Source organism: Pholcus phalangioides, unplaced genomic scaffold, assembly GCF_987345545.1.
Source record: "Pholcus phalangioides strain wild (caught in Gottingen) unplaced genomic scaffold, Ppha-v1.0 ptg000031l_1, whole genome shotgun sequence".
Classification (NCBI taxonomy): domain Eukaryota; kingdom Metazoa; phylum Arthropoda; class Arachnida; order Araneae; family Pholcidae; genus Pholcus; species Pholcus phalangioides.
The window spans coordinates 5,982,158-5,996,366 of NW_028301621.1; the positions used below are offsets into that span (position 1 = coordinate 5,982,158).

The following is a 14,209-nucleotide window of genomic DNA, read 5'->3' on the forward strand; positions in this document are numbered from 1 at the left end:
TTGCGATAATTAGATCGTCGTTTTCGGGAGTAAGTATAGTTTTCGGGAGTAAGTAGGCAAATTGAAAAGCATGTATTTTTAGCTAGATGGGAGCCTCGAAAAAATCGCTTTGCCCGGGGGCCTCTCAAGAGCATACACAGGATCGACCTTTCAAGGGGCACAAGGAATCTTTCCAGAAAAATGTTGAGTTACAAACTACAAAAAAGCATTTTAAATCAACAGATATTGATTTGGTAACATATAAAAGTATATATTTTAATTCTTTTTATAAAATCATTTTTAATTTTTAATAGACGTTTGGGAGGTACGGGGCTCCTTCCTGCGTAAGCCTGTAGATTCTGTGATACTGTTAAGGATGCCCTAATCCATGGACGGAGATACGGGGGGGGGCATGGAGGGGCAATGTTCTCCCAGCTTCAAAGGTAAAGCCGACTGATCTAATGTATTTGCGTATATATGAACTGACATCATGCCCTCCACCCCAGCAGTCATCGTGCCTCTCCAGACTTTCAGGTCTATCTCCGCCTATGCCCTGGTCTTACTTTATAGAAAATTTGTAACACATCATTTCAAAAACTCAGCATTAACGTGGACTTTAGTTTGCAATATTACCAGTTTCTATGGATTTGAGATCTCATTATTGTTGCTGTGGAAATAGCATGTGCTAAGGGGGAGAACTTCAACATACACTTTCATTACCAATATTATCGTTGACGATTTTCTACCGAATGGTTGATACAGTGAGAAAATTGTACATGAATAAAGAATATAACATATAGAAACGTCCTCTCCACTTGTCAATACAAGGTTCATCGAAAGACTGGTTATTTGTGAAGATGAAGATTACAAGGAAGAAAATTCATCACTGCCGCCACGGGGACTCGAACCCCGGTCTCTCGCTTGCCGGACGAGTGCTCTACCATCCAAGCTATGGAAGCTTTCAACATATATATACGCTCCAAGGTTGAAATATTCTATCTGCTTCCATAGCTTAGATGGTAGAGCACTCGTCCGGCAAGCGAGAGACCGGGGTTCGAGTCCCCGTGGCGGCAGTGATGAATTTTCTTCCTTGTAATCTTCATCTCCACAAATAACCAGTCTTTCGATGAACCTTGTAAAGAAATATAATTTGATAAGTCTTTGTAGTGCCCCCTGTTTTCTCGATGCCTTAAGCACGTACTTATTTTGCATTCGGCCCTGGATGCGCGAATGCGAGCTGATCTCCGTTTAAAAGTCTCGCCATTCAGAGCAGCAGGTCTACAACGGTAACATCTTTAATCATCACCACACCACTCATAGTTAGAAAAATTAATGGCAGATGACAGCACTGCGAATTACAAGCATTGCACAGAAACAAATTTTACGTAAGGTTCACGACATGGACACGAACTTTCCAGCATGTACCAATTCGTTAGAAGTTCTGCAGAAGAATATGGACGAGTGTGATATAATAGTAGGGCCGTGTCTCCAGTGGTATAAATGGTAGTATGCTTGCCCGGAATGCAAAATGGCCTGGGTTCGAGTCCAGATGGAGATCAGATGACTTTTCTTTCACAGTTCACCTCGGCATAAAATCCAGAAAGTATCTGTTTCCTTGATATATTAGGCTGACAAAAAGCCCTGTATACCTGAGGATTATTGAATGAATCTTCAATGATAAATATTATTTCAGAATTACATTAAGAAATAATTTCGGTATTACATATAAAATTAATGGCAGGATAATTGAAAGAAATAATTTAATAATTTAATAATTAATTTTAGGAAATTTCTGAGAGTTATTAAATGAATTTCCAATGATAACGAAATTATTTCAGATAATTTCGTTATCAGACATACTACGTTAAAAAATGGTTTTAGTATTACATTATAAATAGTTTCAGTATTAAATTTGGAAATAAATTCAGTATTATACGTTTAGAATTAATTTCAGAATTGTAATCTGTGGCCTATGTGCGAATAAATGTTTGATTTGAATTGTTCAGAATTGTTGAATGAAATAATTTACAAGACTATATGAAAAAAGTTTTTCTTTATCTCTCTGATAAGGAAAAACGTGAAACGAATCAAGACTTTGTATCTTTTCCTTTAATTCACATTTCACGATGATACAGTTTAATTTCAATTTGGTAGTTGTGCTTACATTTACTCAACCAGTGAAAGTTTCTCGAAAGTTATATGTAATATAATAACCGTTCTATATGCAATACAATGAAAGTATCTGAATTTCAGAAATAATATTATATTTTTGATATGGAAAATAAGTTAACGATCTTTCCTCTCGAAGTAACTCATTTATATGGCTTTTAAGCCGTTCAAATATAAAACTATCAAGCACTACCTAGTGGGAGCTACAATAAACAAACTAACCAATCGTTAGAGAAATTTCAGTTTTATTTCATTGCATTAAAACTTGCATTCTTCTTTCCAAAAAACATTTTTTGAAAAAATCGCACTTAGTCTTTTTTTAATCCCAGTTTTGAATTCCTCTAGCAATCCACTGATCTTAGAGGCATATTTTCGAATAGAAAAAATATCTAAATATTTCATACGCGCTGCTGTGATCGCAATTCAGAGGCATTTATATGTGTGCTGTTTTTTACTCTTTCTTCCGCAATTAATCAGGTATCTAATTTTTTCATAATTTTCTCTGGCATTGTCTTTATTGTGCATAGTTGCAGTTGAATTTTCTCCTTATTTTTACAATGTCAGCAATATGGTTATTTTTCGCATTCGAGATTTTTATTGTTATAAATTCATTCTTATTTTTTTTTGGATGAGCATATAATGCATCAAATTCATGTCATATTGCAATTGATGTGATTACAATACAGGAAGTATACCTCTATGATCAATGGTTCAGCAGTGAAATGCGGCGAGAGGGAGTTATGAAATTACCCTGTATATTTTAATAAACGTTTGCAAAACGACGTTAACCTAAGAAATCTCAATTTGAAAAAAATTATTCAAATCGAACACATGCCATAAATAAACATTAAAGTTATCAAAAGTTTCGCAGTTGTAAAGGATAAACCTTTGACCCTCATTTGTAATGAAACCGTAGTTCAATGTTCACATTGCCCCACTTCATTTCTGAGCATATTATGAATTATGAATCAATGTCTGAATGTGCCCAGCCCACAAAAATTATTATTTTTTTGGCTTTTTGGTCCACTACTAAAAAGTTTGTCCATCACTGCTCCAAGACGCGTGCCATCGAGTTCTTTTCCTGTGGTAGCTTTTCTTGCAGAGACACCAATGTTGCAGTGATGCCCAACATACAGTAATTTCCAACCAGTGTAATTGGGTTGGAAATGAAGGGGCCATCTATCGTTGGTCGATCCGGGCTCGGTAGGTAAAGAACTTGTTTCTGATATGTTATTCCCTGGATTCGACCCCGTGGACCTTTACAGCAACCGTCATGGTGAAAGACAAGCATCTTATCAGTGCACCAATTAGGCGCTAACTTTGATTCTAGTACACCAAAGACAATTATTTCTGATAGTCTGCGTGACAAGAATATTTTTTCAGCAGTAAATATAGCTTGCATGTAGATAGTTAAACGAAAAAAAACCTTTCCGAATAGTCATTTTACGGACATCAGAGAAACTCAGCGATAGAAAATTTTGAAGCTATAAAATTCGATTCTGATAAATAAATGAGTTGGATACAGAGGAATACTTAATTGATTGTTTTAAAACAGGCAAGACGTAGGCTGAAATTGGTTTGATATAGAATTTTATTCAATAAAACCCCCATTTAATGGAATTGAATAAAAACTCTCCATTTTCTTCTTATTCATATTAATATAATGAAAATATTAAAATTATCTCTTGGCATCGTAAGTGTCGCAGAAGTGTCTTTTAATTCGTCGAAATGACTTTACCATCGTAAGTATGCCTCAAATATTCATCCGTTGGTGAATTCATGATGGTTTCGAAGACAGGCTCTCTCTCTCTCTCTCTCTCTCTCTATTCCCTTAATATCTTTTATATTTCCATTGAATTGAGTAGCTTTTGGCCAGATTTGTTTTTTCGTTCGGGAAAGGGAAAAATAGTCATTCTGCCACGACGCATTAAATAGCTACTATTTGGGCTTAATGTTATCGTGGATCTCGTTATGAATATCACCGAAAATTCAGAAATGAGCTGTTAATCGTACACCCCTGCATTTTATAGGACTCTGCTTTGCATATTTCCGGGAATTCGTGTGAATAACTTTTTTACAAGTGAGATTCAAATATACCAATTCCTACAATTTTAATGAATTTTTCAAATACTGTATTTACGAATTTGTAAGACACCCTGTAAATTTTTTCATACGCATAAATTATACAGTTATGGTGAGGTCATCAGTTAATAATTTTATACATATCAATATCACTGTATGTATTTTGTGATTTAATATTTTTCGCTGGTGTGGAATAGGGGGGGGGTGAAGACCTAGGTGTGGGACGGGGGACTTAGTGCAAGTAAGTGATTTCATACCATTGTGGGTAGAAGTGATGCGAGTTCTTGAAGCAACGTGGGTTTCCTCACTGTGAGATGGAATGGCTGAACTGGGTTCGTGAAATGACCTGTGGCAATAATTACTTTTTTCAACATACGTCACTAAATTATTGGATGGTTTTCAGGCAATGTTAACGGGGTGGATGCGAGGTCATAGTTATAGCAACTACTACTACTAAACCGGACATGCTCCTCGTCCATATTCCTTAACGGAACTTCTAACGAATTGGCGCATGTTGGTACGTGCGTGTGTGCGTGTAGTGAACTTTCTGTGAAGTTTGTTTCTGTGTAATGTTTGCTATGTGTAGTGCTGCCATCTGCCATCAAGGTTTCTAACTATGCATGAAGTGTAATGATTGAATAGTATACCTTTGTAGGCCTGTTGCTCTCTGCCGCGAGACTTTTTAACGGGGAGGTCGGCTCACATTTGTGCCCTTGAAGTTGGGAACCACAGAAAACCAACTTCAGCCGACCACCACTGTGGCAACGGTGGGGTTCCAATCCGGGTCCCCGCGATGCGGTTTCGTTACTATGACCACTCGACGGCAAATTATAGTAACTATGACAGAGAAAAAAAAAATCCTGATATTAAACCTTGAAATCTGTAACTTTAATAAATCCGGTTATTACGTACAATTGCTGATCATTTTGGTAATCTTCATAAATTTTTTTAAAAGCATCACTTTTATTGGTGATCATACATAATATCCAAGTGTATTTTTTGAACATGACAAATCCTACTAAATTCACAATATTTGCCTTTTATAATGCATAATGCACATTCATAACTCCTATACTTAAATCCTATTTGACGAATTCTGAAATTAGATAGCCTATTTAACAAATTTCAAGATCGCACCCCGATATAACGATTTCGCATTCAATAAATTTTACGGTCGTCCCCTGATATAACGAATGAATTAGGGGAGACCAATTCTATTCATCTTTTCTTCTTTACTACCTAAATGCTGAAAAAAGCCTATTTCCATAGTTACCGATTCATCACATTTGCTGTAACTTATGTTATGCCTAGTGCAACGTTATGTCATCACCATCATCAACAACCATTTTCAATTCACTGCTGGATGGTCTTACTAAATTTTTCTATTCTGCTCTGTCTGATGCTTTAGCCACCCAGTTGACTCCTGCCTACTTTCCTGATCTCGTCAATCCATCTTGCTTGGGGACGCCCCTCAGACGTTTAACACCACGGGGATACCACTCTAGAATACTTGTGGTCCATCTGTTGTCCTGTCTTCTCGCAATATGCCCAGCCCGTTTCCATTTCAAACGTTTAATTCTTTCCATGATATCATACACCTTTGTGTGGTTCCTTATCCAAGTGATTCGTTTTCTGTCTCTCCTTGTGATGCCTAGCATATATCTTTCCATGATCCTTTGTGTTGTCTGTAGCCTTTGTATTGTCTAGCTTGTCAGTGTCTATGTTTCAGCTCCATAAGTCAGTCCTGGTAGCACGCACTGGTTAAAAACCTTTATTTTCAGGCATAATGGTATGTGCTTCAGAAGTACAGTTTTTGCCAAAAGTGCTCCATCCAATCCTGATCCTTCGGTTTAATCATTATGATTCCGTTGCTTCATTAATGATTCCGTTGTCCATGGTAATTTCTTGTCCCAGGTATACATAGCTTTCTACTTCTTCTATCTCTGTGTTGTTGAGAAAGATTGTCCTCTTCAACGCACAGGGGTTGAACATAACTTTAGTCTTATGCAGATTCAGTTTCAAGCCCACCTGAATACTTGCCTTTGACAATTCTTGTATCATTTCTTCTAGTTTATCTGGATTACTACAGCAATGTCGTCTGCAAAACGCAAATGGTTGAGAAATTCTCCATTTATTTTAATTCTTTTTTATCCCAATCCAGTTTTCTGAATACTTCTTCTAAAACAGCCAGAACGACACTCTTCTCTAGGACACATGGTGTTGAGACGGCCATGAATAGAACCCCCAGGAGAAGGGAACTCACATAACTTTAATTCAGGGTAGGCACTGACCCAGGGTGATGTCTCGGGAAAGGTCATTTATCGTCCGTCCCGATGTTCGTTGGATTGTCCGGTATTTTGCACAGACCTATTTTTCACATGTAATTCCGCTCTGGGAGGGGGGGGGGGAATGATCATTCCAACTTCTGGATTCAGGTGTGGCCCAAGACTACAGAGATCAATCTTACGAAATTTTTCCTCATTATAAACGTAGTTTTTATTACATATAGTTTTATACGTATAAAGGTCTCACTCCCGGATTAGGGTGGAGGGCCTCTAGATAACATGGGAGGCAGGGGAACGCACGAGAAAAATATATGATCCAAAGGGAGCCACGGGCTAAAAAGGTTGAGAAACACTCCAAGAAATACGCCAGGGTCAGAATAAGTTATTTGTTTATATCATAAATTAAGATTTCATAAATATTTTCTGCGTGTCTGCATAGCAAGATTTTATCTGCTGGAGGTACAAGCGTTTCTTATTTCTGTATTATTTACATAAGGCTAAAAAACTGCTCTAGAATAGCATTTGATTATATATTTCAAACTAGTGTATTAAAAACCTGAAATTCGCTTTTTCTCTAAGACACACTTTTCTTCTAACAAAGCAGCTTCTCGTTTCTTAAATGTTGTTACAATTGAGTTTAACTGCATTGTAAAAGAGACGTTTTTATAAAATCCCAATTGGGATCGATTTGTACTTAAAGTGCTTGTACAAATCAGAAATGCGATAAATCCTTACGAATGAGTTGAAAAAGGAAAAAGAATGAGAGGAAAAAGAAAGGAAATCATCAATATATATAAACTTTGATGGAGTATATAGGTGATGGTTCATATGGATAGAAATTATCTGTTCGAATGAAGAAGTTTCTCTCCCTGAAACATCACTTACTTTCTTTCAAAATAAAATAGAGATTGACCCTTTACTCCTTATGGTTTTTTCTTTTCTTATTTTATTTTCGGTGTTTGGGGGGGGGGGGAATTGATTTTGTGGCCAGCGTTCTTCAAGAGACGACGGAAAATATATATCCGTGTACTTTATTTTCGCAAAGAGATAAATCATATGGGTAAAAGGAAAATGTCAAAGAATATATGAATCTCCATCAACCAACGCCCATAGTAAACAGCCATTGTATGCAAGAAATCCCTGAATGTGGTGTTTTTCCTCCTCTTCACTTGTATCACATCCAAACGAGCCGTTTCAGATTATGAATGGCGAATACAGCGCCATAATAATAATAATATTGTTATTATTAACAAAAAAAATGACAAAAATCATGCAATTTGTGTTGCAAACATTGATCTCCGTAGGAGGAATTTTCTTTGGAATTAAAGAGTGGTTCTCTTCGAGCGGTTTTACAGAATTTGTTTTATGTAAAGCATTCTTCAGTAGATTTTAATCAACGGCTCCCCTATGACTAGTAGAAATAACTACCGACTCTCGAAAAAAAGAAAACTATAAAAATTACATTATTCTGTCAAATTGATTCCATTCTTCCCAAGCCAATATTCGATTCGATTTAAAACTTATATTACAATGGAAAAATACTCCACCAAATTTATAACATTGCTGAGAATATTACTTGAAGAAAGAGAAAAAAACACAGTGTAACATTTCTGAAACGACAAATATATTAATGGGCAACATTGACCAATTTCCTGAAGGATAGATCCATGAAAGGTTTTTCTTCCAATACGGCTAATCTTTTATGGTTCAGCATTTTCCCCTACAAAGAAATTTACTTGTCTATAGAAAGTATAAAACATAATTTATACTGTTTATAGGCAAGTAAATTTGTTAACTATATAAAACATGGTTTCTACAGATAAAATAGAAAACTATTGAACCATAGCCTATAAAATATACAGGGTGATTCAAAACTCAACATGCAAAATTTTAGGGGAGGTAGAAAACAAAAACAAAACAGAATCACATAGGAATGTATCGCAATATGCATTTTTTGGGAAACTTAACATGTACACGTACTATCTTCTTGTAAAATATCACTAGATAAAGAATCCCCCCCCCCCACCATTATTGGCTTGTCATTTCTGTATCTTCGTTTATCCTCCAGCTGATGAAGTTGGGGTTTCTAGTCATACATTCCTATGTGATTCTGTTTTGTTTTTGTATTTTCTACTTCCGCTAAAAGTTTGTATGTTGAGTTTTGAATCACCCTGTATAGAGTATATTTGAGCTGTGTAATTTGAAATCCAGATAGTTCTTATATACTGCTATTCATTTTCCAATGTGGAAGAAGCAATTGGTTGCAAAACCAGATAAGTAAAGGAATAAGTTTCAAAAGCAGATAGATCATTGAGCGCGTAGGCATAGATAGATTCCATAGCTTGGTGGCAAAACTAGATTAGATTCAAAAGAAAATATTTTTTTTCTCTCAAAGTAATATTTATACAAAGCTAAACTTTTTGGTCAAGACCTGTGTTTATTTAATACTGATTTGTAGAAAATAAGTAAATAAAATTTTTCCATAAATAATGCAATTAATTAGTTTTTTTTCCTGAAAAAATTATATCAAAAGTGATTTATCTGGCTTTAAAATTGGACGGCTCATTCCGTATTCACGTACAGGGTAAATTCTTATGAAAGTTCATATATATCCTTTATCTTTTGCAACGTTGGTTATTTATAAGGTATATACTTTCAATTAGAATTTGATAGTATTAGCATTCAAATAATAGGGACATTTTAACCCTTTCCACGGTTTTATAAATTCCAGGGAATCCGCATCATAACTGGCACAACGGAAATTGCTTAACTCCCTGCAAAATGCCACATGTTTTTTCAAAAGAAGACTTTTTTCCCCTTATTTTGTGCAGGTGATAGTGCTTCCCCGACTCTAAAAATAGTAAACCGAGGAAGAGGTCTCAGTTTTTGTCCTATTATATTGTACGCGCATATTTCTATTCTACCCTTAAGGTAGGGGCGTACGCAGTGGGTCACAAGAGACCCATGCACCCCCCCCCCCCAAGACCATGAAAAATTAAAAACATTTCCAAATATTCTTGTAAAAAAATTTAAATTACGAAAAAAATACCATTTATGCTAAACAGGGAGATTCTAAATTCATGGCATGGGATAAACTTTAAGAGGTGATATGAGACACCTAAACAAGCGTTTTTGGTGGAATCGAAATTGCAAAGGTGGTAGAGGGTGTTTTCAGAGAGCAGCATTTCACCAAAAGCCAATATAATTTTTCTGACGGATTTGCTACGATATGTGCTCTCAACCATTCGAGAATACATATGCACCTTCGGATTGAACTGGAGTTCATTGTATATTTGTGTAAGGACCATAAAGTTTATGCTGCGCCAAACAATGGTTAAGCGGTATAATGACACGTAGTAGAATTTGCGTTACACAGGTTGCATCATGAGTTGGCCTACCGCATTACAATACCCGAAACCCCTCGGATGGCTGATTGCACTTATTGCAGCAAATCCGTCAGAAAGTTATATTTGTTTCGGTGAAATGCTGTTGATCACTTTCTAAAAACCCACCCTCTACCACCTTTGCTATTGCGATTCGACCACACACTGTATGACCAAAATGATTGTTTAGGTGTCTTATATCATCTCTTAAAGTTTGACCCATGAATTTATAATTACCACGTATTAATTCATTTCGTTTCATTGAAATGCTTCCTGAAGGTTAGTAACTCGAAATTCTCTGCAGGAAATTCCTTGTGTCGATTCCAAATGTCGATCTTGTCCGAAGGCGGCGGGGGGGGGGGGAAGCAAGAAGTATTGTACCAATTCTCAGACAGCGTCTCTCTCCTGTTACCAAAATGAGAACAAAAGCTGGTTCTTCCCGCTGGCTGTTGATCGACAGGAGGTTGAGAAAGGGAAATGGAAAACATGATTAAGTAGGGGAAAAAAACACAACCCAGTCTCTCTCTGGGATTGTTATTGCCAAATGAGAGAGGGTGTGTTAAGGAGGCGAGATATCTCGGGATCACCGTTAAATATGTCATCCATTTTACTCACTATATATGTAACAAGATAAACAAAATTTAGTTTTCTTACACGGTCCTCTTGTCCTCTAACGTTCAATCGAAAATTTTTAATCCTTTCTCCATTGTGCTCCATTGTGGTGGTGCAATATTCACCGAGATATTGCTCATTGGAAGTTGGAGAGACATCTCGGAGTTCCATTTATTTTAATAAACTAAAACATTAAAAAATATTTCTAACTTATGACTATATTTTTTCCCCTCAATATATGGTGCTCTTTCTCTGATAAAATTTATTAGGTATTTATCAGAAAAATTTATCCGCATATTTCAATTCATAAATTGCTGATATTTGATATCAGTAATTTTGAATTGAAATATGTCGGCGGATATTACAATCAGAAACATAGAATTTTTTCTTGGGTTGAGAGAGGAATAGTAATAATTTTGAGATTGGAAATTAGATGGCAGGGAGACCGCATAAAAATTAAATTTTGTATCTCGGTACATGCAGGACCCCTAGTAAAGTAAATGGCATATATATCTAAAATTGGTACGTTATTTCGCTACTTTTGTAATTAAAAGTGTGTATCTAGAATCATTGGTTTAGAAGTTAAAAGAGGGCGTATGAGGACTTAACGTTACACCCTGTATGTCTATATAAATATACATGGTGATAAAATGAATATATATGAAATCTTTTTGTTGAACCAATACAAAGATCAACATCCGGGGGAACCCACTGCATGGTTATTTCGAACGAAAATAGGCGTGTCTGTTAGGGTAGCTAAGCCACCCTTGCGATAAAATACCAACGTATGTACCCCTATTACATAAATATGTTCAGCGAAATCTCGCTACAACGATGCTAGATATAATGGTAAATCCCTGTACAACGATATTTTTTTCAAATGTTGTTTAAAATTGCATATAGTCTAATGTCCTCTGAATACAACGATATCTTCTACTACGATAAATCCCTCTCTAACCATATTTTTGAGGATATTTCAAAATCTCTTTCACTGGAGCAATTTTTTTTATTTTCGCTCAAAAAAATCACCTTCAATATATTTTTAAATTCGTCACCAGTTTTTGTTCTTTCGAAGCTGTTTAACAACATCGGTATTTTTCACTGTCATCAACACTCCGAAAGTGTTGATGAAGTTGAGGTGAGACTGTTTTCTGTGTATAGTACACACAAAATTGCTATGCGGTAAACTCTTATACTAGGTGAAACCTCTAAATAAGTTTTATTCGTTAACTAATCAATTAGAATATTTTGCTGCGAATAAATACTTACAAATGCATTTTATTTGGGTACTAACAACACCAATTCAGCTAGGATGTCAAGCATAAATTTGGCTGCGCCTGATGATAGTACGTACTACTTCTCGATAAAACGATAACCCCTCTATACCGGTATTTTTTCTTGCTCGCAGAATATCGTTGTATCGAGGTTTAATTGTATTTGCATAGTAATTATCCTATCCTAATACATATATTTATAAATGAGTTTTAATTAATGCTAAAGAGAAAATCATATAAATATGCACTAAATATAATGTTTTGAATGTGAATTTTCTCATTTGAGTGGAAATATAATTGCAACTATATTTGAAAATATATACCTGTAAGCGTTCCATAGTAAGTTATCACTACGACGGTGAGAGTAAGCGCGCTTTTAAAGTCCATGACTCGAGAACTGCTGGGAGTGTAGGTGTTCGCGGAGTCTTGGCATGCCAGATCAAGTACCTATTTACTCTATTCGAAAAAACCCGCACTCGCTATACAACGAACATCTTTGCCACCGTTAAAAGAGAGGAGTCTCGTCTCTCTCTCGCCCGCAACAGGATCGTTTCACTGATGACCATCACTCGTTGTTATTCGTTTCTGCTGTCCGACCCGAAACCGACTTTCCTGTCGGCCAAGAGCATTTCCTTGGCGTGTGACGACGATTGAGGGCCATCGGTAACGCTGTTTTTTCCCGATGCATCCCTTCATATTTTACAAGCAGTATCCGTCGTTCACTTCTAGATCTTCGGAAGAGTCTTTTGTATTCTTTCGCGAGTCTCCGCCATGACCAGGAACGTATTCGATACCAGCGGCTTCAGACGAAAAACAGAAAACGGCGATTATCATCCACAGAAAGCAGGCCCAGAATCGAAAGCTAGAGTAAGTAGGTATATTGTGGATCTATAGCCGCTGCGAGAGTATTCCTTGGATGGAATTCATCGGGTAGAATTCAGGCGATCGGTTGCCCGAAACTTTTCCCCGCTCACTTTTTTCCGGGGATTTCTCGCACATATTCATATCGATACGTTTCGTGGGCAAGGCGTGGGGGCGGCAGCAGCAGCTCTTTCTCTTGCTTTAAATATCAGTTCTCATCAGGATGTGCCCAGCGACTAAAAGAATCGCGGGAAGCTCTTTTAGGGGTCGATGCGACGACAGTGTCGACGGCGGCTCTCTCTCTCTCTTTCTTTCTCCTGGATGTGTGTTGTGCCTCCATCCTTCTCCTAGCCGTGCAGCTGCGCCACTTACGCACTAACGCAGAGAGCATCAACATCATCTCACCCACCGCCATCCACAGACCACTTCTTACCACTAAGAGAAGGCGGTAGGTGAGTATAGCATGTAGTCAGGGGCAAGCAATGCCCAGAGCGGAATCAAAAAAGGAGAAAAAAAAGGAACAATTCACTAGCTTGCTTGCTTCATGCAGAGAGAAAAACACCGAAATATGAGGGCGAACTTGTGGATGGAGGAATAAATCTATCGAACATCCTCTGAGTCGAATCTTTTCTAAACGATATCCGCTTGACCAACGAATCAAACTAATAGCTAGTTGCAGGATATTCAGAGATGCTCTATTCTCTCGCTGTCGAAAGGAAAACTTTTGATACCTTTTCATGTTAAGACCTATTCATTTTGTATCAGTATCACTAGCAATATATATAGCTATATATATATATATATTTGAATTGATCACATACCAGCATCCACACGTTTTACATGAACACAGTGCAATGAATTTATTTTTCGGTAATGAAGAAATTTTGTTGAGTTTCGATAATCAAAAGCTCAAATAAAGTAACTTAACCCTTTAAGGGGTACAGCAGAAATCACCAAACCCAATTAAAAATGCCACATATTTTTGAATGAAATAGACTTCCGACTTTAAGCAGGTGCAACCTAAGTGGTATAAGGTGTGTTCCACACAGAAATCAATTTTACAAAATATCTGGGCTTCACAATTCTAAAATAAAAGGCTCTTAAAGAGGCGAGAAATCCCGTTGAAGGATTAAATAAGAGTAACCTAGGAGAAATTATTTACCATGAAATGCGCAGTTTTGCGTATGTGCAAAGGGGTCCTTCAAACGTTCATTACGTTCGCCAGTTTTGAAGATGAAGATTCAGAATCGACTTTGCACATAAGCTGAGGTCATATTCTTTCCATTTTATATTTTGAATTTGCTGGTGCCCATTAACGACAACAGCACTTTGTTTTTTGCAGAGCATATGTGGCTGTGATTTCGCTAATTTTTTAAAATGTCTTGTTCGCGTTACAATTTTTTTTTAACGTTAAAGTTTGCGACCCGAATTTTCTTTCCTACTATAGTTTGAGTCAAAAAGAAAGTTTTTAGAGCAATAAGGAAAGTCCATAAGTGCCACATTTTGCTGGCGAACCGTTGATCTTGTATCATTAACTATGAAAAAACTATCACTTCGAAAAAAA

The 14,209-nt window shown here is 36.7% G+C and overlaps 1 protein-coding gene across 1 annotated transcript in view; it reads right to left on the minus strand.

The window, feature by feature from the left end:
• LOC149067048 (acetylcholine receptor subunit beta-like 1) overlaps positions 1-12,964 on the minus strand; it is a 30,416-nt gene extending 17,452 nt beyond the window's left edge. The window contains exon 1 of the mRNA XM_089252939.1: positions 12,108-12,964. Within this exon, the coding sequence (XP_089109065.1) occupies positions 12,108-12,171 (64 nt within the window). The 5' untranslated portion in view covers positions 12,172-12,964. The remainder of the gene's footprint in view (positions 1-12,107) is intronic.
• Between the last annotated feature and the right edge of the window lie 1,245 nt (positions 12,965-14,209).